This window comes from Diabrotica virgifera, chromosome 6 (assembly GCF_917563875.1).
Source record: "Diabrotica virgifera virgifera chromosome 6, PGI_DIABVI_V3a".
NCBI lineage: Eukaryota > Metazoa > Arthropoda > Insecta > Coleoptera > Chrysomelidae > Diabrotica > Diabrotica virgifera.
In genome coordinates this window covers 223687190-223710808 of record NC_065448.1, presented here as the reverse complement: position 1 = coordinate 223710808, position 23619 = coordinate 223687190, and the positions used below count along the sequence as shown (strand labels likewise).

General features: G+C 32.7%; 1 protein-coding gene across 3 annotated transcripts in view; it reads left to right on the top strand.

Moving 5' to 3' along the window:
- Positions 1-23619, top strand: part of LOC126886753 (PH and SEC7 domain-containing protein) — a 347358-nt gene that overhangs the window by 278953 nt on the left and 44786 nt on the right. For 2 of the 3 annotated variants that reach the window (XM_050653768.1, XM_050653770.1), the window contains exons 10-13: positions 3225-3418; positions 7125-7317; positions 8459-8628; positions 20214-20463. In XM_050653768.1, the coding sequence (XP_050509725.1) occupies positions 3225-3418; positions 7125-7317; positions 8459-8628; positions 20214-20463 (807 nt within the window). The remainder of the gene's footprint in view (positions 1-3224; positions 3419-7124; positions 7318-8458; positions 8629-20213; positions 20464-23619) is intronic. The other variant, XM_050653769.1, reaches the window with a different exon arrangement.

Here is a 23619-nt window from a genome sequence, read left to right as displayed (position 1 = left end):
TCAAGAGCTAGCCAAAAACTTTATTTAAAAAAGTTGTAAGTTTCAAAAAGATCTATATGAATTTTTTTTTTATTTTTTGGAGGGAAATTCGAATTTTTAGAACAATTTTAAACTTTTAAATAACTTTGAAAAAAAAACTAAGACACTCGTTTTTACGAAAATCAATTATAACGTGTATTTTTGCACAATCTTTCACCCTGAATTTTTTCAGATTTTTAAAATTGGTGAAACGTACCTTTAAAAATAAAAAACCGCATTATTTCGGTTTTTTTTTCGTTTTTTGATATAATTTTATACATATTTTTCAAAAAAGGTAACACCGTCACTAGAATAGGTAAAAAACTGAAAAATAATTGGGGTTTGCTTTAGAAAATTTTTTTGTAACGCCATCCATTTTCAGGATACAGGGCGTTGAAGAAAACAAAATTTTACACATTTTTTACGATTTTGCTGAAACTACTGGCAACATTGTAATAAAACTTGGCGGGTTTTAAGAGGTAGTTATTGTGTGGATACAGGGCGTTGAAGAAAACAAAATTTTACACATTTTTTACGATTTTGCTGAAACTACTGGCAACATTGTAATAAAACTTGGCGGGTTTTAAGAGGTAGTTATTGTGCATGTTTTGACATACAATTAAGGATTTGATATTCATCATTGGCGCGCATAGAGGTAATGGTCTGAACTTTTTAAAGAATAAAGATAGTACGCCACTGACATATTTCAAATTAACAATCGTTTTTGAATTTCTCGTTCAATTTGTGACAAAAAATCTATCTTTTTATTTTTTCATACGACGCGCAATTTTTTTCAAAAAAGAAAAGATCTTAATCCTTACAAAGCATTCGAACTTCTAGTAGTTTCTACATCTACATACAGTTGAGTCCGCGAGTCTTTACCCGTGCGTCATTAATACCTGGCGAGATAAAACACATACTTTTTATCTAGCATCATTCTCTTCCACGCATGAAACTCATGACAAACCAACTGCCGTTTGTTATTAAGTAAAATCACATGTTATTTTTATGAACCATCTAGACTCAGTACATTGTAAAGAGATAGGTACAAAAAAAGACGATTCGGTATGTTTTCATATTTTAAGCACAATTTGTTTGACGTTTCTGCTTTGTTTACTTTTGTGGCTGTCAATCAGTTGAATTTTTTGCGGTTATTGTCGAATTTTTGTGTTTTGAAGTTTCTTTATATTACACCAACAGTTGTTTTCACAACTAATTTTATATTGGGCTTTGAACTTTTAAGGTAAATAATTATATTTTGGCAATTCATATTTAAAACATACAAAGCTAACGTCATTCACACAGTAAAGAAATGATTGTGTTTATGTTTCCATCAAAGTGAATAAAACAACAAAAATAAAATATGTTATTGAATTTTTTTATAAATTGTTTATTTATTTATTACTCAATAATAATAAAAAAAAATTATTAAGCTACTTCAAATGTAGCTGTAATTCTGCACAAAAATTTTGAAGCAAAACTTACATTTGACATTTTATATATTTGATAACGTCAAATTTTATAATAAAACCCGTAATCGGAACAGTAGCCACTTTCTGTCACTTGTTGTTGCGTGAAATAGATTTCCGATTTATTTCGTATGCTTTAAATGATGACGCACGGGTAAAGACTCGCGGACTCAACTGTACATAAACTCCTACATCCATTATAAAAATTAATTCGAATACTTTGGAAGCGTTATGATATTTTATTTTTTGCAACAAAACGGCGCGTCCTATGAAAAAATGGGAAGATAGATTTTTTGTCACAAATGGAATGAGGAATTCAAAAACGATTGTTAATTTGAAATATGTCAGTGGCGTACCATCTTTTTTTCTTTAAAAAGTTCAGACCATTACCCGTATGCGCGCCAATGATGAATATAAAGTTCTTAATTGTATGTCAAAAAATGCACAATAACTACCTCTTAAAACCTGCCAAATTGTATTGCAATGTTGCCAGTAGTTTCGGCAAAATCATAAAAATGTGTAAAATTTTTGTTTTCTTCAACATCTGTATCTTGAAAATGGATGGCGTTACAAAAAAATTTTATTAAGCAAACTCCAATTATTTTTCATTTTTTTAATTATTCTAGTGACGGTGTTACCTTTTTTGAAAAACATGTATAAAATTGTATCAAAAAACGAAAAAAAAAAAACCGAAAAAATGCGGTTTTTTATTTTTAAAGGTACGTTTCACCAATTTTAAAAATTTGAAAAAATTCAGGGTGAAAGACTGTGGAAAAAACACATTATAATTGATTTTCGTAAAAACGAGTGTCTTAGTTTTTTTTTTCAGAGTTATTTAAATGTTTAAAATTGTTCTAAAAATTCGAATTTCCCGTCAAAAAATTAAAAAAAAATTTTTTCATATAGATCTTTTTGAAAATTACAACTTTTTTAAATAAAGTTTTTGGCTAGCTCTTGACGCGGCTGAGGTAAAAAATAAAAACATAAAAAGCCTAATTAGGCTCTAGGGGGTCATGTAACCACCTAGGGGGCTAAAAATTTCAGAAAGTGAGTTCCTCTATATGTGCTAAAAAGTGACCTATATGGAATTTAAATTGAGTTGGGGGCACTTTTCACCATCTTACCCGGCTAGGCCCTCTAACCTAATAACCCCCTGTTTATTTATTTTGTGGTGTGATTTTTGGGGTTGTTGACATCGTAGGTATCTACCTGCAAAATAATGGATATGGGTTTGGTTGATGTTTACATTATTTTACCTACCAGATGCAACTGACCTACAAACCTACTTTTTTAATCTTTAGATTTTTGAGTTGCGCGTTGTTGCCAGACTTCAATTTGCATATCAAAATGTTTTTTCGTTTTTTTGGTCAAATGGACCAATTTAGAAAAAAATGTTGTAAGCCTTTTTTGCTCTACACTCTACATTGTGCCTTCTACCTATACCTTTAAGGAACGCACTATTTTCGGGGACACCCTGTATACCTCACCCATGTATACCTTTAAAACATTATTTACTAAAAGAAATAACATGGTCCGAACTGGAATAGATATGTCATTTTTCTTCTAAAGGTGCAGATCTAGTGATATTGGCGACCATGTTGACCCATCTTATTCTATTCACAGTAGCTCGAAATAGATGAGTTGACGTTAGACCAGTCCACCTAATATTGGTCACACATAAAAATTATCACAGCTTTTAGTCATTATATGTAATAATTATTTTTCTTTGTTTTCTAGTAATGATTTTAGTCGAGCAGTGGCAGAAGAATACCTGAAATACTTCGACTTTGAAAGAGATACCTTAGATATAGCGTTAAGAAAGTTCCTGAAGCAATTCTCTCTCACCGGCGAGACTCAAGAGAGGGAGCGTGTACTAGTTCATTTTTCCAAGAGATATTTAGACTGCAATCCCGGATCTTTCAATTCTCAAGGTAAACAAACATTTTTCCACTATAATAGTATGCCGAAAGAGCACTATTATATTATATTAGTGATGACTCCTTCCTATTTTTCTGGCACTCTCCAATTTTTTCTGACACCTTCTAATTTTTACAGACTCCCTCTAATTTTTATTATCTATATTATATAGATATTGATTCAAAAAACGAATTACAATAAATAACAGCACGTGGCACTTGCGACAGAAGTGACTACTTATTATAGCGCGTTATACACTATCGAAATTTTATGTTTGCTTATCACTAAAGTATCGTCGTGCTATCATGCTATATTTAACAAAACCAGCTTCGTACTACCTTTCGTTAGATATCGGAAATAAGTTTGGCTGATTTTGTCTGCAGATATATATTTGAGGAATCCCTTTTGTGGGACTGGATATATGACATTTATCAAGCATTCAATCATATTAATGGTAAATCGTTGGTATATAGGAATATTAAACTGGCCAATGTTATGGTAGGTACATGGCAACTATTTTAAATTTGCCGATTTTGTCACTTTGTTTGATCTAATATGTTAAATATACACACACCCAACCTTATATGGAATCATCTGATATTTCTTATTATTTCGTGCGAATTTAGAAAAACGAACACACGAAGTCAAACAATATTTATTTTAAAGCAATTTAGTAACAAATACATAACAAATTAAATAAAACAATACAATATTTAACAAACAAATTAGAAGTATATAGTTTTAAAGTCAATAGCATACAAAATTTCAGTGTAATACGAATAATGTTTAAATTGTTTTTATTTTTTTTTTTTTTGTATTTTATGGTAGTCAGTGTTATCACCTCTAGTCCTTATGCAAGCTTCAGTTTGCGTGGGCACGCTCCTAATCAAATTATCAACATTTTGTTGTGTTAGGTTGCTCCATCCTTCAAGAGCAGCTTGTACTAGCCGTGCGGTGTTTTGTGGATTATCCCGGCGAGTTCTAATTTTTCTTTTAAGCATATCCCACAAATACTCTATAAAGTTAAACTCGGGTGAGTAAGGAGGCCACTCCAAATCCAAACAAGGGATACCTTCTGCTTCAATGATGTCTCTAGTCACTCTAATGGTATGTGGAGGTCAATTATCATGCAATAAAATTAAATTGTCTCCTGTTGCACCTCTCCAGAGCCTGACTACAGGTTATCAACATACCTGTGAATAGTTAAAGTTGATTGGATGAAAATTAAAGGAGTTTTTTTACGGATCACAATTCCTCTTCAGAACATTACACTTTCCCTTGTATATTTGGGACCACATCTGACAGTTTTCGTTCTTGCTTGTCTTCCTCGACCTCTAAGTGCACGATTTGGTGGGTCATCTGATTTTACACAAATCCTGACTTTTTCTGAAAATAGCACATTTTATCAATTCCCAATATTCCATTTTTGGTGGTGAAGACACCAATTAGGCGATCTATCTTGTGCTGCGTTGATAACTCGGGAACCCAAAACTGTCTCCTGTTGTATACTTCTTGGCTTGAACTCTTCTTTTTATCGTTTCAACTGAAACAGTTACACCTGTAGCTTCCACAAGCTGCCTTTGGAGCTGCAGGTGAGAAATGGTTGGGTGTCTTCCAGCTGATTGGACAATTAAACGATCGTGGCGAGTCGTTCCTTTGCTTTATTTTTAGCTTTCCTAGTTTCATAGGTTTTGGACAGAACGCCCTGTGTTACGCCTAGCTCTACAGCTATGTCCCTAAGAGAACATTATTTTCTCCACAAGACCAATAATCTTTCCCCGTTGTTAGTTCTATAACCCCACATGAGGCATATTTTCGTTTTTGGACGAAAAAGTTAGTTTATTTATTTTCGTTCAATTTGCAACTCAAGCAAACAACCTATACCGTACCGAGCTGTACTATCCGAATGTCTTACATTTTTGTTAATTTTCAATAAAAACCTTTAAATAAATGTCAGATTTCCATGGCACACTTGGAGAAAATAGAGGTATACCTATTAGAACTTTATCATTGCTACCAGCATCAATTATTACTTCATAATTTTCAAATCAAAATATTCCGAAAACGGTACCAATGACGGTACACAGTATCGAGTTTTACCAAGAGTACCTTTTTCGTGTAAAATTGAATGATGTTTAAGTTTACTTGAAATTTTGATTAATAATTATACTCTTAAAAAAGTTATATTGACTAATACTTAGTACGATCCGTGTAACTAGCGCCCTCTATGAGAATCAGATATAAAAACAAATTCATGGGATGTATCAGCTTCTAAAACATATTCGTATAAAATTTCATTACAATGTTGCCAGTAGTTTCGGCAAAATTGTAAAAAATGCGTAAAATTTTGTTTTCTTCAACGCCCTGTATCTTGAAAACGGATGGCGTTACAAAATTTTTTGACTAAGCTAACCCCAATTATTTTTCAGTTTTTTACCTACCCTAGAGACGGGGTGACCTTTTTTTGAAACACCCTGTATAGAATATATTCATTATTTACATTTTCACCATTATCTCATGTTTATGCTTAATTAATTAATTTTAATTATTATTATATTGTAAAAATAAAACTAATGGTTTGTGACGACTCATTTCATTTTAATTTGATTGCTTTTTTAATCATTTGTAAGATTTAAAATAATAAAATATAAAAAGTTAGAGATGTAAAAAATAAAAAATGTTCTCACTGTTGAACTCATTCAATGAACTCATTCGCTGTCAACGTAAAAATAAATAGACGCGAAGATAGCTGCAGTTTTTAGTGACCTCAATCTAAAGGGCTTTTCATCGATTGTCATTTGTTTCGAGCTTCTGTCATGTGTCACATAATATTAATATATCTACGTCATACGTCTTTGGTTTGTATCATTGTTATATACCAATAACGTACGACGTAGATATATTAATATTATGTGACACATGACAGAAGCTCGAAACAAATGACTGTGAATGAAAAGCCCTATTATAACTGTACATGAAAATAACATTGTTGTTTTTAGTATTTTCTTTACAATTTCATCACACTCCTTCCTTGTATTTCTAGAAATGTTTAAAGATCGAAATTAGCTAAATCGGTTCAGTTATTATGAAACTGTTATAAAAATTTTGTTGTAGAAAAGATATAAATAAAATAACATTTATTAAATGCCATTTAATGTTTACATATTGACAAATCGTTTCCCTAGAGTTACACTGTTGTATGTATAGTATTTTTACTACAAAAACGTTATTACGTAGGTCAAAATTTTTGACGTAAGAGAACTGTCAAACCATTAGATTGTGACTTTTCATTATTGCCGTGTTTATAATAAACATAGCAATATGAAAAGTCACATTCTAATGTTTTGACAGTTCTCTTACGTCAAAAATTTTGACCTACGTAATAACGTTTTTGTAGTAAAAATACTATATATACACATTTTGTATACACATATGTACAACAGTGTAACTCTGGGGCAACGAAATGTCCCGTAAGACTGCGTGACTTGTCGCATTAGGCTTTTATAAGATTAGATGGCTCCTTTATACTTTATACTGTATCGAACATTAATAGTGTAGTATATTTTACGAATTCGCGACTATTTTTGATTAGGGATAAAATCTTTGACTTAAACAGTCGGCTGTGCTGAGAAAGTTATTAGCAAATTATCCCATTATTTGAAGCACTGTCGAAGACAAGCAATAATATGGTTTTATGTGATAATGAACTTTGTTTTTTAGATGCCGTTCACACTTTAACCTGTGCCATTATGTTGCTCAACACAGATATACATGGCCAAAACGTAGGAAGAAAAATGACTTGTAACGAATTTATCGAAAACTTGGCAGGACTAAATGAGTGCGAGAACTTTCCGAGGGATGTCCTCAAACAGCTGTATCATGCAATTAAGAATTATCCTTTGGAATGGGCGCTGTAAGTATATATTTGTTGATGATAGAGAAATAATACTATTAGTCTATACCTCATCACCATCATCATCATGCAACCTCATCCTTCCACTGCTGGACATACGTCTCTCCCATTTTTCGCCACTATCCACGGTTCCTTGTGTCTTGTTGCCATTTCTTGGACATTCGCTTGATGTCGTCCATCCAGCATGTTGGTGGTCGACCTCTACTGCGTTTGTATTCTCTTGGGCGCCAGTCAATTAGTTTTCTGGTTCATCTTGAGCCTTTTAGTCTCGCTACGTGACCTGACCAATTCAGTTTCATCTTGGCTATGCGTTCAACGACATCTGTGATACCTGTTTCTTTCCTCAGGTCTTGGTTCCTTATTTTGTCTTTTTTGTCACGCCGAGAATCGATCTTTCCATGCGCCTTTGTGCCACTCGCATTTTTAGTGCTGTTGTTTTTGTGAGCTTGAGAGTTTTTGCTCCGTGTGTCATAATAGGAAGAACGTCTTGGTCAAATGACCATTTGGTCATTTCATGGCCGGACTTGGTCATTTCATGACCGAAATATGTACTTTTCTGTCAATTCGACCACTTGATTTTGGATGGTTAGGTGTTCGCTGGAAACTAAATTTGTCATAAATTTGGTCTCAATGAGGTTCATTTTTAGACCTACTGTTGAGCATACATTTTCTAATTCTTGTAGCATCTGTTGTGCTTCACTCAGATCTTCGGTGATAAGTACAGCATTCCTTCATCTATTTTTATTCCTCCATTTTCTCACTTTAGCATTTTAAAGGCATATTCGAGGACCGTTATAAGTAATTTAGGTGAGAGAGTGTCTCACACCTCGCTTGATATGTATTTCTCTGGTGGTATCATGTAGTTTTACACGCATTGTGACATTCTGGTACAATATACGGAATATGGTAGGTCTATACCTACGCTATAATAAAATTAAAAATATTCGGTTCCCGGATTGAACAACATCGATTTGGTTGTATCAAACTTTTGATTTGTGATTTGGGATCATGTTCAAGAGTTGGCATTGTTGTGGATCTTCAGTCTGCTTAATTTCCTTATATAGAAAAGAGTAACGTTATTTAATTCTTGAATTATTTCTACTTCTCTTTGAATTTCCAATTTGAATCGCTGTCTTTGCAGGGACGAGGAAAGCGAAGACAGAAACAGCGTACAGGTACAACCGAGAAACACGGAAAGCATGAACCTCAGCGGCAATCCGTTCCTGGAAGTACCCATCTCAGCCAATGCCGTGGAATACAAGAAGGGCTACGTCATGAGGAAGTGCTGCTACGAAGCTAACGCCAAAAGAAGTGAGTTTCATTGCTATTTGCTTTATTGACTTAACATCGATTGTATTTGTTTCATTTATAGTTAGTAGGTGTATTTGCAACAGCGGAAAACGGTATTTTAATTCATTAGTTTCCTATTTTGATTGAATTTATTAGTTTTTGGTTGTTTGAAATCCTCTGGAGAAAAGACATTGTATTGATCTATAATTAATTTATATAATACGATTATCTATACAAAAGGCAACAGAAGTCCTAGAAACCACTTATATATGTATGAAAGAGCCACAAGGTTCTGTTATTGTTAAAAATGTTGTATAATTTTCAACAGTAACCTTTCTATAATAGAAATAGTCATATAGTTTTGTAGCGACCTCTCTGAATGTCTGCAGATACTTTTGACCTCATTGAAGAATGCAGAAAGCTCAAAAATACTGGAATTGAGATCCCTCTTAGGCAAGGCACTCACCAACCATGTGGCAACCAAATGGCGTGGAAGTGTTGTGGTGACCCAGTGGCAGGTAGAATTGCTAAACTACATGTATGTTTGTGCGACTACATAATATATGTTTATACATATTTAGCAATTCCAGCTGCCACTGGTCACTTCCACGCCATTTGGTTCCCACGTTGGTGAGTGCCTTGCCTTAGGCATTCTCAGTTCTGATACCTATCTAGAGCTATTCAGGCTGCTTGTAGACGAGACCAGAACAAGCCTATAGAGATAATGTGAGACTACTCACAGGTAAATTCAAGCATAAATCTTGGTCTATCAAAAATGATTCTGGCGATATACAGGCGGATTTGGACAATATTACAGATGATGAGGGCCGTATTGAAAATCTTCATTGATACCGATCATTATCTTTTCTAATACTCTGTAGTGGCAGAACACTGTGCAGGAACCGAAAATCCCGTCTTCTTTTAATATATTTTATTAATTTTAAGTTTTTCTGTCTCTTTTCCAATTACCTTTTCTTGAACTTCAGCTTGAACTCCCAGAGCAGTTGGTCTTTGGTCAATACCGGTTACCGGTTGGTCGTCAAAGGGTCGATGAAGTTCTTACCAGATAAGTTCTCCAGCTTGAACTCTATTCTCTGTTGCGGTGGATGGCGTTTTATATCGTTGCCGGTGCTGTATCTCTATCGCGCGTCGATGGTAGTGGTAGCTTATTGGTAGGAGTGCGTGCGTACAAAGAGATGGCAAGTCGGCGGTAAGCGCTGGCGGTCCATGTCATCGTTAAAATATTTAACATTTAAATCACTAAAAATGATCCAAGTTTACAATAAAGGAAAACTGATTTTAGTTGCAAATACACTAGCAGTAAATGAAATGAATTGTGTGAAATATAGTTTATCGCATAAAAGCTCCTATATACTAACACGAAAAGAGCAGACTCCAACATTATGTTAACATATTATTTCAAAACTAATTTTATTGGTATTATGACAAATTCGATCGATACTTTTACCTTTTTTCGTATAAATTTTTATACAAATTAATTTTGGAGGATGCTTTACACTACACGTTAATAATGAAATTTTGATAGACAGTGAAACATATTTCCCTCCTTTTTGATCAATAAATGGGCAAAGCTCTTCCCAAATTAGAGCAGAAATAATTGTGACCATAATCCACCAAATATGTAAACACTTTTACAATCCCAAAATCCTGTAATCGAGGCTTTTTCTAGGCACAAGCTTACAACTCACACAAAAACCACAAATACATATTCATACGCACATACAAACTTAAACACTCTTAAAACACTTCTCTTCTTAGGGTGCCTGTCCGTTCCGAACGTTGGCGATCATTCTGGCTATGATGACTTTGTTGGTTGCTATACAGAATAGTTGTGTTGAGGTCTTTCTATACCATGCTCTCAGGTTAGCAAGCCAGGATATTCTTCTTCGTCCTGTGGCCCTTTTTCCTTCAATTTTACCTTGTAAAATACATTGGAGTAGCTCGTATCTGCCTTGATTTCCCATTATAAGTACTGCAGCTTACGGCCCTTCACGATGTTGACTAAATCTGCGGTTGTGTTCATCCTCCGTAGTACTTCGTCATTGGTGACTTTGTCTCTCCATGGTATCTTCAGGATCTTTCTGTATAACCATAGCTCAAAAGCCTGAAGTTTCGATAGAGTTTCTGCCTTCAATGCCCACGTTTCTACTCCGTATAGAAGCACTGAGTACACGTAACATTCGAGGAGCCTTATTTTTGTTTTTAGAGTGAGGTCATGGCTCTTGAATACAGAGCTCATAGTCAAGAATGCACTTTTTGCCTTTCCGATGCGACACATAATCTCTTGAGTATTGTCCCACGACTCATTGATTATAGTTTCCAAATAGTTGTATTGTGAGACACGTTCAATTCTCATTTGGTTCACATATAGATTTGCTCCAGTTATGTTTTGCTTGCTGATGATCATTAGCTTGGTTTTGCTGGTGTTTATATCTAATCCACATGCTCTAATTGTTACCGTTATTTTATTCATTAAGTTTTTCATCCCTTCTATGGTATAGGAAAACACTATTGTATCATCTGCATACCGCACGTTACTGAGCTTGACTCTATTTATTGAGATGCCTTCATCAATATCTTTTAGGACCTCTTCAAAAATGTGCTCTGAGTACAGATTGAATATCAGCAGTGAAATTATGCATCTCTGTCTCACTCCCCTTAAGATTTTGACCTTATCTGTATATTCTCTCTTAAAACACACAAACAATAATCACAAACAAGAACACAAACATTGTATTGCCTATGATTCTTGGCAGTTGGTCGTATTTGCCTTCCCTTCATTTGGTCGTATTTGTCTTCATGGCAAAGTATTCGGAAAGTGAGGAATTGGGAGAAGAAGAATATCATGGTTAAAGAACCTGAGGAAATGGTTCTTCACAACAACATATATTTAAAGCATCAGTTAAAAAAATACTTATAGCCAGAATGATCGCCAATATTCGAAACGAATAGGCATCAAAAGAAGAAGTGGGATCATGTCGGATGGCACCGGCTATATTTATAATGAGGCAAGTGCGAGAAATCAGTAGAATACAACAAACTGGCATATTTATGTTTCTTGGACCTTAAGAAGTCATTTGACAAGGTGAAATTAAAAGACGTTATTTATTTATTGTACTGAAGAGAGATACCTGCAGGAAAAAACAAAACGATCGAAAATATCTACCAAAACAACACAAACACCCAATTGAAACTAGAAATTGTAAAATTGATTTATTTATTTATTTATTTATTTATTCAATAAACGGCAGAGCCAATTTACAAAAAATGTATAAAAAAAATGAAATATTATGGTAAACAGTAAAGATAACCAATTTTAACCTAAAATAACAAATAACAAAAGATAATAAAAATGACAACAATAAAAACCAACAAAATTAAATTAGTAACAATAATAAATAATTAATACATTATAGGAACTTAGTGCTTTACTTCAGTTACTGAATTATGTATGCTTCTTTTAAATACACGAAGACTGTCCACAAATGGATCAAGACTGTTTTGATTATGATTAATTAGACGCAAGGTGCGTGACAATGGGGAGTAAAAGCAATAGTTTGTATTGTGATAACGTATGCGGAAAATTGGGGAAACCCGTCTTTGGACAGTATTGAGGCTTATAGCTTGTAAGATAGTTGGGCAATGATATAGACCATTTAATATTTTATAAATGATTGTTAAATCTGATTTAGCCCTTCTTACTTCCAAGCTATCCAATTTAAATGTTTGATTAACCAGATCATAATTAATGTTAAAACCCTGACAAATATTGATATGAGCTCGAAATGCCAAAGAACGAAGAAATGTTTTCTGGACGGACTCAATATTTCTAATGTGACAATCATAGTAAGGTGACCATATAATTGAGGCATATTCCAGCAATGAGCGCACAAAAGAAACATATAACCTTAAAAAACAATTCGGTGACAGTTGAGAACTATTACGTGTTATAAATCCAAGATTTCGCATACTCCTATTAATCATGTCTGTAATATGTGGTATAAAAGTTAATTTTTTGTCAAACAAAACACCTAAGTCTTTAATACAGTCCACAGATTCAATAACAGTATTGTTCAATATATACGTTTTTACAATGGTATTGTTAGAGCGACTGAAGGTAATACTAAAGCATTTTTTAACATTTAATTCTAGACCATTATCAGTACACCATACACATAAGTTATTTAGATCCTTTTGTAGCAGTACAGTGTCTAGTTCGGACTCAATAACCTTATAAAATTTGAAATCGTCCGCAAAGGCCAGAAGTGCAGAATGTAATATTATAGTACTCAGGTCTCTAATAAACAAGTTAAACAAGACAGGGCCTGAGTGAGACCCCTGTGGAACACCTGAAAGCACCTGAATCTCGCTAGATAAGTAATTGTTAATCCGAACGAACTGAGTACGCCCAGTTAACAAACTATAAGAAAATCTTACAAGGCTCTCACCCAAACCCATTGCACTTAGTTTGGCAACAATATGTTTATGACTAACTCTATCGAACGCCCTTGAGAAGTCCGTGTAAACACTGTCTACCTGTTTGGAGCTCTCAAAGGCATTCAACAGGTCAAACTGATACGTTAAAAGGTTGGTCACGGTGGATCTACCTTGAGAAAATCCATGCTGCTCGTCATTTAATATTTTGCGACAGTGCCAGGATAGATGGGTGGAAAATAATTTATCAAAAAGCTTAGGAATAGCTTAGGAAAAGCTCCTAAAATACAGTAAGATTCCCAGAGTCCTCTATTATTTAACTCGGTCGTTGATGATATAATAAAAAAGTAAATAAGAATTTCAAACTAAACGGTTCCGGTTGCTACTTTGCCACCATCGTTTTTTTTTCATTTGACAGCTGTCAAACGTCGTATTTACTGTTTATGAATGTCAAATAATTACTTTTAAAATGAAATAAAAATATATACCATTTCCAGTTCAGCTGGAATTTACCAGCTGAACAGACGGGGTCGTGAATTGTAAGTTTTTTGAATTCCGTCTTGTCTTCTTCACTTCAGCATCAATCTGGCTTGCAATTTTTAGAAGCTATGGAGGTGTTACCAGGAAAATGGTCCAATAAGTTTTCAATTAAATATCTTTTAGGCATATATTTTTAATATTTTTTAATATTTCTATTAGGTTGAAAACTTTAAATAGTCTAGGCGCCAGAGGGGTCACCGTGTCATATTCAATTCTGATGGACAAACTCAACGGTTTCTTATGGATTTTTGGCTGCTGATTACGAATTTCGAGGGGGGATTTTGATCCGAGTGGTCAAAAAAGTGTTATAAACAATTTAATTGTTTATAAATTGTTTATAAGGCTCCGGCTCATAAACTAAAAGAGATGAAAAAAAATGTTTCAAACAAAATTTGTTCCTTAATAAAAAACCAAGAAAAAACCATTTACTAAACTTAAATCTAACAATTAGAACTCAAGATATTGTAAAATTAGTGCACAATGCAAATTGCAAATTGCAAAATAAGTATTTTTCGAAGCTTTATCGATCGTAACTCGGCTTCTGCGCATGCAAATGAGTCTTAGAAGGTGTCGCTTTAAAGCTTAATTAACAGGCTTCCAAACAAAGTTCATTAAATTACTTGATCTTCATTTGTTTTAAAGTTATACCCGTTTGAAGTTACAATTTTCTTAAAAATATTGTACATTCATTTGTTTATAAGGGTTTCAAGCAAATTTGAGCTATAAACATTTATACTTTAACGAACAATAATGATAGAAAAACTCAAAAGGAACAATTTGAGGTTGTGAAAATGTTCATAAGTTTATTTTTGGCCAAGATGTCGATATTTTAATGGCGCGCGCTATGAAGCGCAATATCGGCTCACCGCGTAAAGGTTCACGCGCTAACTTCTCGATGCAAATTATAATTTCTATGTATACATACGTTATCTTCATTTTTCATTTTTGAAGATCCTAATAAAATTTTATCATATAATTCTTATAATTAAATCATCATACTGTACCTCGTATCACCTTTCATTCTATTTACTTTGTCTTCTATTTTTTGCACTAAATGAGAAAAAAAACATTAAAAACTAATATTTCAGAAGTATAACTAAAAAGTAAGTTGATATTATTTATTAGTACTATTTTTACAAACATTTTTTTTCATGCATCTGCAAATCTGCAAAGAGATATACAGGGAATATCATCAGATTTTTTACATCTGCATAAGTTCTTAGCGAAATTTTAACAGTTACATGGTGGTACAAGTCTGTTCTTGTAGGCAGTAAAACTAAAACTTTTTGAGGCTTCAGAGTCTAATTATCTATATGATATCCATATAAAGTGGATCTAGAATCTTTTGTTCATAGATTTTGTTCATGAATCATAGTTCTTTTGCAGCATCATCAAGGCCCGTCAATTGTGTGTATGCCGCCACTTCATAAATGCTCGTTTTATATGCAATGATGATGCTGCAAAAGAATTCGATCCATTTTTATATGGATATCACATATTGGCTCATTTGCTTGCGTAGAAGCCGAGTTACGATTGATAAAGCGTCGAAGAATACATACTTATTTGACTGTGAGCCAATCTTGCGCCTCATAGCGCGCCATTAAAATATCGACATCTTAGCCAAAAATAAACTTACGAACATTTTCGTAAGCTCAAATTGTTCCTTTTGAGTTGTTTTATCATTATTGTTAATTAAAGTATAAATGTTTATAGCTCAAGTTTGCTTGAAACCTTTATAAACAAATTAATGTACAATTTTTTTGAGAAAATTATAACTTCAAACGGGTATAACTTTTAAGATCAAATAATTTAATAAACTTTGTTTGGAAGCCTCTTGATTAAGCTTTAAAAGGACACCTTATAGGGCTCATTTGCATGGGTAGAAGCCGAGTTACGATCGATAAAGCTTCGAAAAATACTTATTTTGCAATTTGAAATTTGCATTGTGCACTAATTTTACAATATCTTGAGTTCTGATTGTCGGATTTAAGTTTAGTAAACGGTTATTTCTTCGTTTTTTATTAAGGAACAAATTTTATTTGAAACATTTTTTTTCTATTTCTTTTAGTTTATGAGCCAGAGCATTATAAACAATTTATAAACAATTAAATTGTTTATAACAATTTTTTGACCACTCGGATCGAAATCCCCCCTCGAAATTCGTAATCAGCAGCCAAAAATCCATAAGAAACCGTTGAGTTTGTCCATCAGAATTGAAAATGACACGGTGACCTCTATTTGGCGCCTAGACTAAAAACTTTGAATTACTTTTAATGTTATATCTGTCTATCGAAATTTAAGACTTTGGGTTACACAGCGTAGAGCTAAACGAAATTTTAGCGACGCGAAACAAATTTTTTTCGATTTTTCCCAAAATTGAAGCCAAAACACTTGTTTATTTTTATTGGAATTACTAATTTTGTTTATACAGGTACCAGTGCTTTGTAAATCTGCATTATAGTGCTACTATAGTGCTATTTTATTTAAATATTCTGTAGTTTTTTAAACAAAAAATTATGGATAAAAGAAGGGTATGTTAAAAAAATTGTATTGATGTATATCTTGCTTTGGTTCTTGGAATATTGGCTGTGTTTATTTTATTTTATTTTGAACATATGTATATGGAATATTCTATCATTCTATCATCTAAATACGATCATACTATATCGTGTGATAACGTTGGAATGGTTTTTCTCTTGATCAAATATATAGGTGGATAAAGTTCCGTTAATTAAAAAAACTAAAAATTAGCAGAATCAGAAAGAAAGTAATGTCATTCGGTTAATCATTCAGAGAAGATCTGGAGGAAATGGGAGTGAGTAGTGGCACAGGACCGACAAACATGGAAGGCAATAGTAAACGCGGCAAAGACTCACAAAGAGTTGTAACGCCATTAATGATGATGATGATGGTTAATTTTTAATTGAGAAACGAAACAGATGACGCAAAAAAACATTGTATAGGGCTTTAAAGGATTAACTATTTAGATGGGAAATAAGCCACAATTAAATTGAAAATATAATTTTATTAACGTTTTGACGCCCAAATCGGGTGTCGTTGTCAAAATACAAAATACTACTAAATAAACAAAAATGTTGTTGCTAAGTAAAAAAAATTCTTCTAATAATTTATTTAATCTGACTCATTTATATTGGCAATTCAGACGTATATTATACATTTTAAAGTAGAAGACTTTAAAATGATATCGCCAATATTTATGAGTTGCGTTCCTGGGACGACTTTACTAAAAGATAGTTCATTCGATTACATGAAATCAATCCCAACTCAAGAATATCCGTCACAAAAAATTCATAGCATGTGATCTGTCTTTAAAAAGACAACCAAATGCAACGATGACAGTAAAATTCTCGCGTTAGAGATTCCATAGTAAGTCACGAGCGAAAACCAGGAAAAAACCTCGTGATACTATCCCGACATCGTAAGTATTTGGTCTTACATTTAATTTACTTTCAAAAACTAATACCAAATTCTGACTTTAATATGTTTAAATTATAAATAATATTAATAATACATAGATATACAATAAGTAATACTAAAATATAAAATATGTACTAACTCGATATGTTATTGACTTACTAATCGTGGTATTTTCTTTCTATTGACTTCCTCTTTCAGTATGGGTAACCACATCCTACTGCATTTTATCGAGGAATTTGCGACACAATTGATTTCATTTAGCATAATTAGACTCGCTTCTTTGATTTTTCTCTTTTTACTATCTGATTCTTTCAGGACTATACTTGAATCTCTCCACTGAAACCACAGGTTGAGAACCGCTGGTTTAGGATATTCTTGAGTTGGGATTGATTTAATGTAATCGAATGAACTATCTTTTAGTAAAGTAGTCCCAGGAACGCAACTCATAAATATTGGCGATATTAAATGGCGATATATATTGGCGATTTAAAGTCTTCTACTTTAAAATGTATAATATACGTCTGAATTGCCAATATAAATGAGTCAGATTAAACAAATTATTAGAAGAATTTTTTTACTTAGCAACAACATTTTTGTTTATTTAGTAGTATTTTGTATTTTGACAACGACACCCGATTTGGGCGTCGAAACGTTAATAAAATTATATTTTCAATTTAATTGTGGCTTATTTCCCATCTAAATAGTTAATTATAAAAATGCCACAAGGAAATAGCTTCAGAACAACATTAAGTTTCATGTAATCGAATGAACTATCTTTTAGTAAAGTCGTCCCAGGAACGCAACTCATAAATATTGGCGATATCATTTTAAAGTCTTCTACTTTAAAATGTATAATATACGTCTGAATTGCCAATATAAATGAGTCAGATTAAATAAATTATTAGAAGAATTTTTTACTTAGCAACAACATTTTTGTTTATTTAGTAGTATTTTGTATTTTGACAACGACACCCGATTTGGGCGTCGAAACGTTAATAAAATTATATTTTCAATTTAATTGTGGCTTATTTCCCATCTAAATAGTTAATTATAAAAATGCCACAAGGAAATAGCTTCAGAACAGATTTAAAGGATGTAAATCCACTATAGGTAAAACTCCAGCTGACTAAACAGCACTAAATACAATGCCAAATCTCAAGTAAAAGATAACAGGTCATCTCTAGGTCAACCAAAGCCCAGTAAAGAGAGTGACCCACTACAACTACCTCGGCACCAATAATAAATTAAGAATAGACCAACAACCAGAAGAGAATAGCGCGTATTGGAAAGGCTACATCCACCTTCAACCGAATTGAAGCCTTGTTCAAGAGCCACAGCCTCTCTTGGTCTAAAAGTAAGAATGCTGGGATGTTACGTCCTCTCTGTCCGTTTTTATAGCGTTGAATCGTGGACCTTGAACGAAGGTCCTCAGAAGAATGAAGAACTGAGAAGTACTGACCACATTCAAATCTCAACATTTACAACACTTCGGGCACATTTTATGCGAAGTGAATCCAGATATGCCCTTCTATATGATGATCGCTAGCACGGATAGGCACTCAAGAAGAAAGATAAAGTTTTCAGAAATAAAGTTTGTGCTTTTTTAAAATCAAAATACCGTCGATATTAAAGTAACTGACAAAAAAAAAACAAAAAAAAATGAAAACTAACATTTATTGTTGTTTGCTCCTATTTACATTAGGAAAAATTATATAAAACGTTATCACATGATTATAATCTATAGAAATCTTATACAAACTCTTGTAGAACATAAATGACTGGCAACATATTTTGAAGCTTTTGGGTATCTACATTTGAACAGGGCTTTTTGACTACAATAATTCTATTATTTTTTCTTATCTGTAAACGTCTAAATTAATGTATGTAATGATGTGAGTTTACTAAAAAATAAGAAAAAATAGTAAAAACAATTTTAAAAACAGAAAATGTTACATACCTCATAGAAAATTGTATTTATATTAATTATAATTTAACTTTTTTTATACAGTTAATAATGATCACTTTATTGTACCAATTTCTGTTTTTTTTTCTGAAAACGACTACATTCGTTTAATTTAATGAACGACAGGAATACTACTATAAATATCCATTTTTAATGTCGAAATAATCCGAAAGATGGCAGTGAATCCTGTATTCAATTGGCGCCTGTCACATGAGGTGGAGAATTACCGTACTACTGACATTGTCAACATTAATTTAATTCATTTAATGCGACAATTAATTTTTTTTCTCATTCATTGGAGTTACTCTTAGAGTGGAGCTGTCATAAATAATATTCGAAAAAGCAAAAAATTACCTTATTCTGTTTATTCTGTCAGGGCTTTTAATGTCTAGAGGTAGAGGGACAGGGGCAGATATACAGAGATATAGAGACAGAGAGAGTTCATAGGTAGAAATAAGGAAAGAGGGAGGCAAAAACACATATAGAGAGAAAGACGGAGAAGGGGAGAGACACAGTGAAGGGCAGATAGGGGAGAGAGACAAAGATAGACATCTAGAGGCACAGATATAGAGGTAGAGAAAAACATGGCCGGGTAGAATGAAGCAAATTAAAAAAGAAAATAGTATGGAAAAGGTATTGAAACAATAAAACAGTTTAGAAAGTGCTAAAATGAACGGCAAAACGGAACTTGATAAACAAAATAAATGGAAGGACAAAATCGAAACAATACTAAAGAAAATTACAAATTATTTTATGAATTTCTACAATCACTAAGTCGAAACACAACAAACAAATAACAAGGAAGATATATAGGACAACATACGAACAGATAAAAATGAAATAATGAAGATATAAGGCGAATATTTTCAAGCAGTAGGTATTTTGGAAGTAGAAGCAAAAATATAACCAGTAAAGAAGGTTCCAAAAACCTTAGAAAACAAAATACTAACAGATAAAAATGAAGTATTGAAGAGATGGAGCGAGTATTTTCAAGTAGTACATTGAAAGTAGACGAAGAAATGTTACATATTGTAACAAAGTTTGTGTAATATTGTGTAAGTTTGAATTTCACTTGTTGTAAATATTCTTTCAAAAAATAAATGAGTGATGTCGTTTTCAGAACACTTCTTCATTTTTTGCCTCACTTTAAACCCAAAAATTAAAATAAAACCTGCAAAGCATGTTGCAATACAAAATAGCTGTTTCGAAGGCCTTTGCTGCATTTTTCTAGCACCCTTTCACAAGCGTAGTTGGAAGATGTTCTATTGCACCCTCCGAGACCTGGTGTTGTACCTCCACAAGGACGAGAACGGATTCAGGAAGAACCAAATGGGCGACAATCTTCACAACGCGATCAGGATACATCACGCGCTGGCGACCAAGGCTTCGGACTACACCAAGAAACAGTACGTGTTTCGGCTGCAGACCGCCGATCAAGCGGAGTATTTGTTTCAAACGAGGTAAATATAAGTGTTGAAATATAAACATACTTTTTTTTTTCTATAAGTTGATTGATTAAGTGATAAAGTGTGATAAAGCTCAGTAGGTCCGCTATAGTAATAGATAGTAATAAAAGTTAATAACAAAAATTGTAGCCAACTTTGAGCTTCACATTACAAAATTAGTTATAATGTTACAGGGTGTTTGATAACATATTGGCATAAAAAACTTATGTTTTTTTAATGGAATACCCTGTATTTTATTTTATATTCGAAATCTCCTTAACTTTCCCATCACAAAAATATAAAGGTTTGTTATTTTATACAGGGTATTTACAGGTTTGTATTTACAAAGTTATAACAATTTTATATATGAAAATCGTAACAAGTTCAACTCCCTGTATTAATAAAAATAAGCACAACAGCAAAGGTTTTTTAATACCATATTTTTTTATTTATTGTGAAAATTTTCTCTATATCGAATACAGGGTGAGTCAAAACGCAAGTACATTATTTTCTCAGTAATTTTCAACGGAACACCCTATATTTTATGTCACTATCGAAAAGTATTATTACTGTACTTTAATTTTAATATAATATTCCTTATGTCTAAATCTATTAGTTTTTGAGATATTTTCACTTTTCAGAGCAATTTATTAATTTTTCTAAATTTTTCCAAATTGTACAATATGGACCAGTAGCGTGGCAATCCAGATCACCAGAATTTAATGAAATGGGGGGGTTGCCCCATTCATTTTTTTGGGGTTGCGTTAAGAATGAAGTTGATAAAATACCTCTAACAACGAGGGATAAGATGAAAAATAGAATACAAAGTGTATTTCGAAGTGTTACTGTACAAATGCTTCGTAGTGTAAACTCATTCAATGACCGTTTTCAGGCGTCCATAAATTTGTTAGGAGGTCATTTTGAACACCTTATATAATTCAATATTTAAAATATTTTATTAAAATTTTAATTTTTAATTTTAATTTTTTCAAAAATGTTGTATTTTGTGTTTTTTTTGTAAAATGTATTACTGATATTTAAATTATTTTTCCCTCTTTATTTATTACATTTACATACAAAAGTAGTTTTTATTAATTGTTTCAAACATGTTTTATTTTGTTTTTGTGTTCTTTTTTGTAAAATTTATTACTAATAAATTCTTTTTCTTTCTTTATTTGCTACATTCTTACATTGATTACCGGACTGATAATCAGTAGGTAATCGTAAACTGTCCGTTTTAGACAATTCAGTCATGGCTTATTTACCTTAATTTGGAAAAATTTAGACACAATTGATAATTTGTTCTGAAAAATGAAAATATCTCAAAAACTAATAGATTTAGACGTAGGGAATATTATATAAAAATTAAAGTACGGGAATGGTACTAAAATAGTGATATAAAAATACAGGGTTCTATTTTAAAATTACTGAGAAAATAATGTAGTTGCGTTTTGACGGACCCTGTATTCGATATTATATTCGATTATTAGAAAATTAGCAATATCAACCATTTTTAAACATTTTGACAATCAATAAAAAAATATGGCATGAATAAACCATTGCCGTTTTACTTATTTTTATTTATACAGGTAGTTGAACTTGGGAATGGGGTTAAGAAGATTTCAAATATAAAATGGAACAGGATGTTCCTGTATTTTATACAATATATAGAAAAAACATAAGTTTGGTTTGCCACTATGGCATCGAACACCCTGTAACATTGTAACTAATTTTGTAATGTGAAGCTCAAAGTTGGCTAAAATTTTTGTTATTAACTTTTGTTATCTATTAATTTAGCGGATCTATTGAGCTTTATCACACTAATCAATCACCGTATATTTGGACAAAATTTCGCTGACCTAAAACTAACTAACTATCGAACAATAGACTGTTATTTGATACAATATTGTTAACAATAAACAATAAGTGTCGTTTCTTTGAAAATGTAATTGCTTGGGCAGTTATACATCCACGCATCGCGTCATATCTTGTGAAGAAGGGTATGGTTTTCTGTCATTTCTCTTTATCATCATCATCAGTGGCGTTACAGCTCTTTATGAGCCAAAGCCTTCTTCAGAACAATCCTCCATTCGCCCCTGTCTCTGGCAACTCTTCTCCATGCTCTAATTCCAATAGATTTCAAATCATTTTCTAGGTTGTCTTGGTACCTAAGTCTCGGTCTTCCGCTTGTTCGTTGTCCTATCGGCCCTCTTCGGTCAAAAACTTTTCTGACTATGGCATCTTATTCTCGCCTGATTACATGCCCTATCTATCTAAGGCGTGTTACCTTAATGAATTTTACAACGTCAGGTTCTCCAAAACTTCTATACAACTCAAAGTTGTAACGCCTGCGCCACAAACCATGTTCTTTTATCCCTCCATATATTGTTCTTAGGATTTTTCTTGGTCATTCTGTGTAAGTGACCAAGTTTCTGAACCATATGTTAGCACTATTCTTATTAGTGTTTTGTAGACAGTCGGTTTAATTTTTCTAGGTATTTTTGAGGCCATCTGTCTTCTTAAGCCATAGTAACACTTATTATCGAGCATTATTCTTTTTTTAATTTCTTCACTGACATTGTTATATTTAGTTAGCAGCGAGACTAAGTATACGAAGGTGTCGATACCTTCCAGTAGGGATGGCGGTTGTTGATAAAAAAACCGGTTTTCGGTTATACCGATTTTTTACTCACGGTTTAACCTGGCAGTTATAACCGGTCAAAAAAACGGTTATTCCAAAAACTGGTTTTCGGTTTTTTTAACCAATAGCAAATACTTAATAGGTTAAAATGTTACATGTATATTGCTCTTTAGTTTGCTCAATTTCCCTCCCGAAAAATTCCCCAACCATTTCAATTTATAAAAATTTTCCAAGGCGCTTTCAATTTACCCTAAAATTGGGCGAAAGTACCCCAATCTGGCAACTCTGATTCGTCACTCGTTGTAGACGGCGTCGGCGGGTATAGCGTTGTCAATTGGGAATTGGGATATTCCCAAAAGTTATGATCCTACCGATTTACCGAAATGATCTACCTTGGATCTACCGAGTTAAAAAAAATATATACAAATGCACTTATATTTTACTTAAAAATAAATTCGACAACCCAATTCATCTTTTATTTCTATTATTATCAAAAATAATTCAGTAGTATTTTTAATACGTTTGTATAA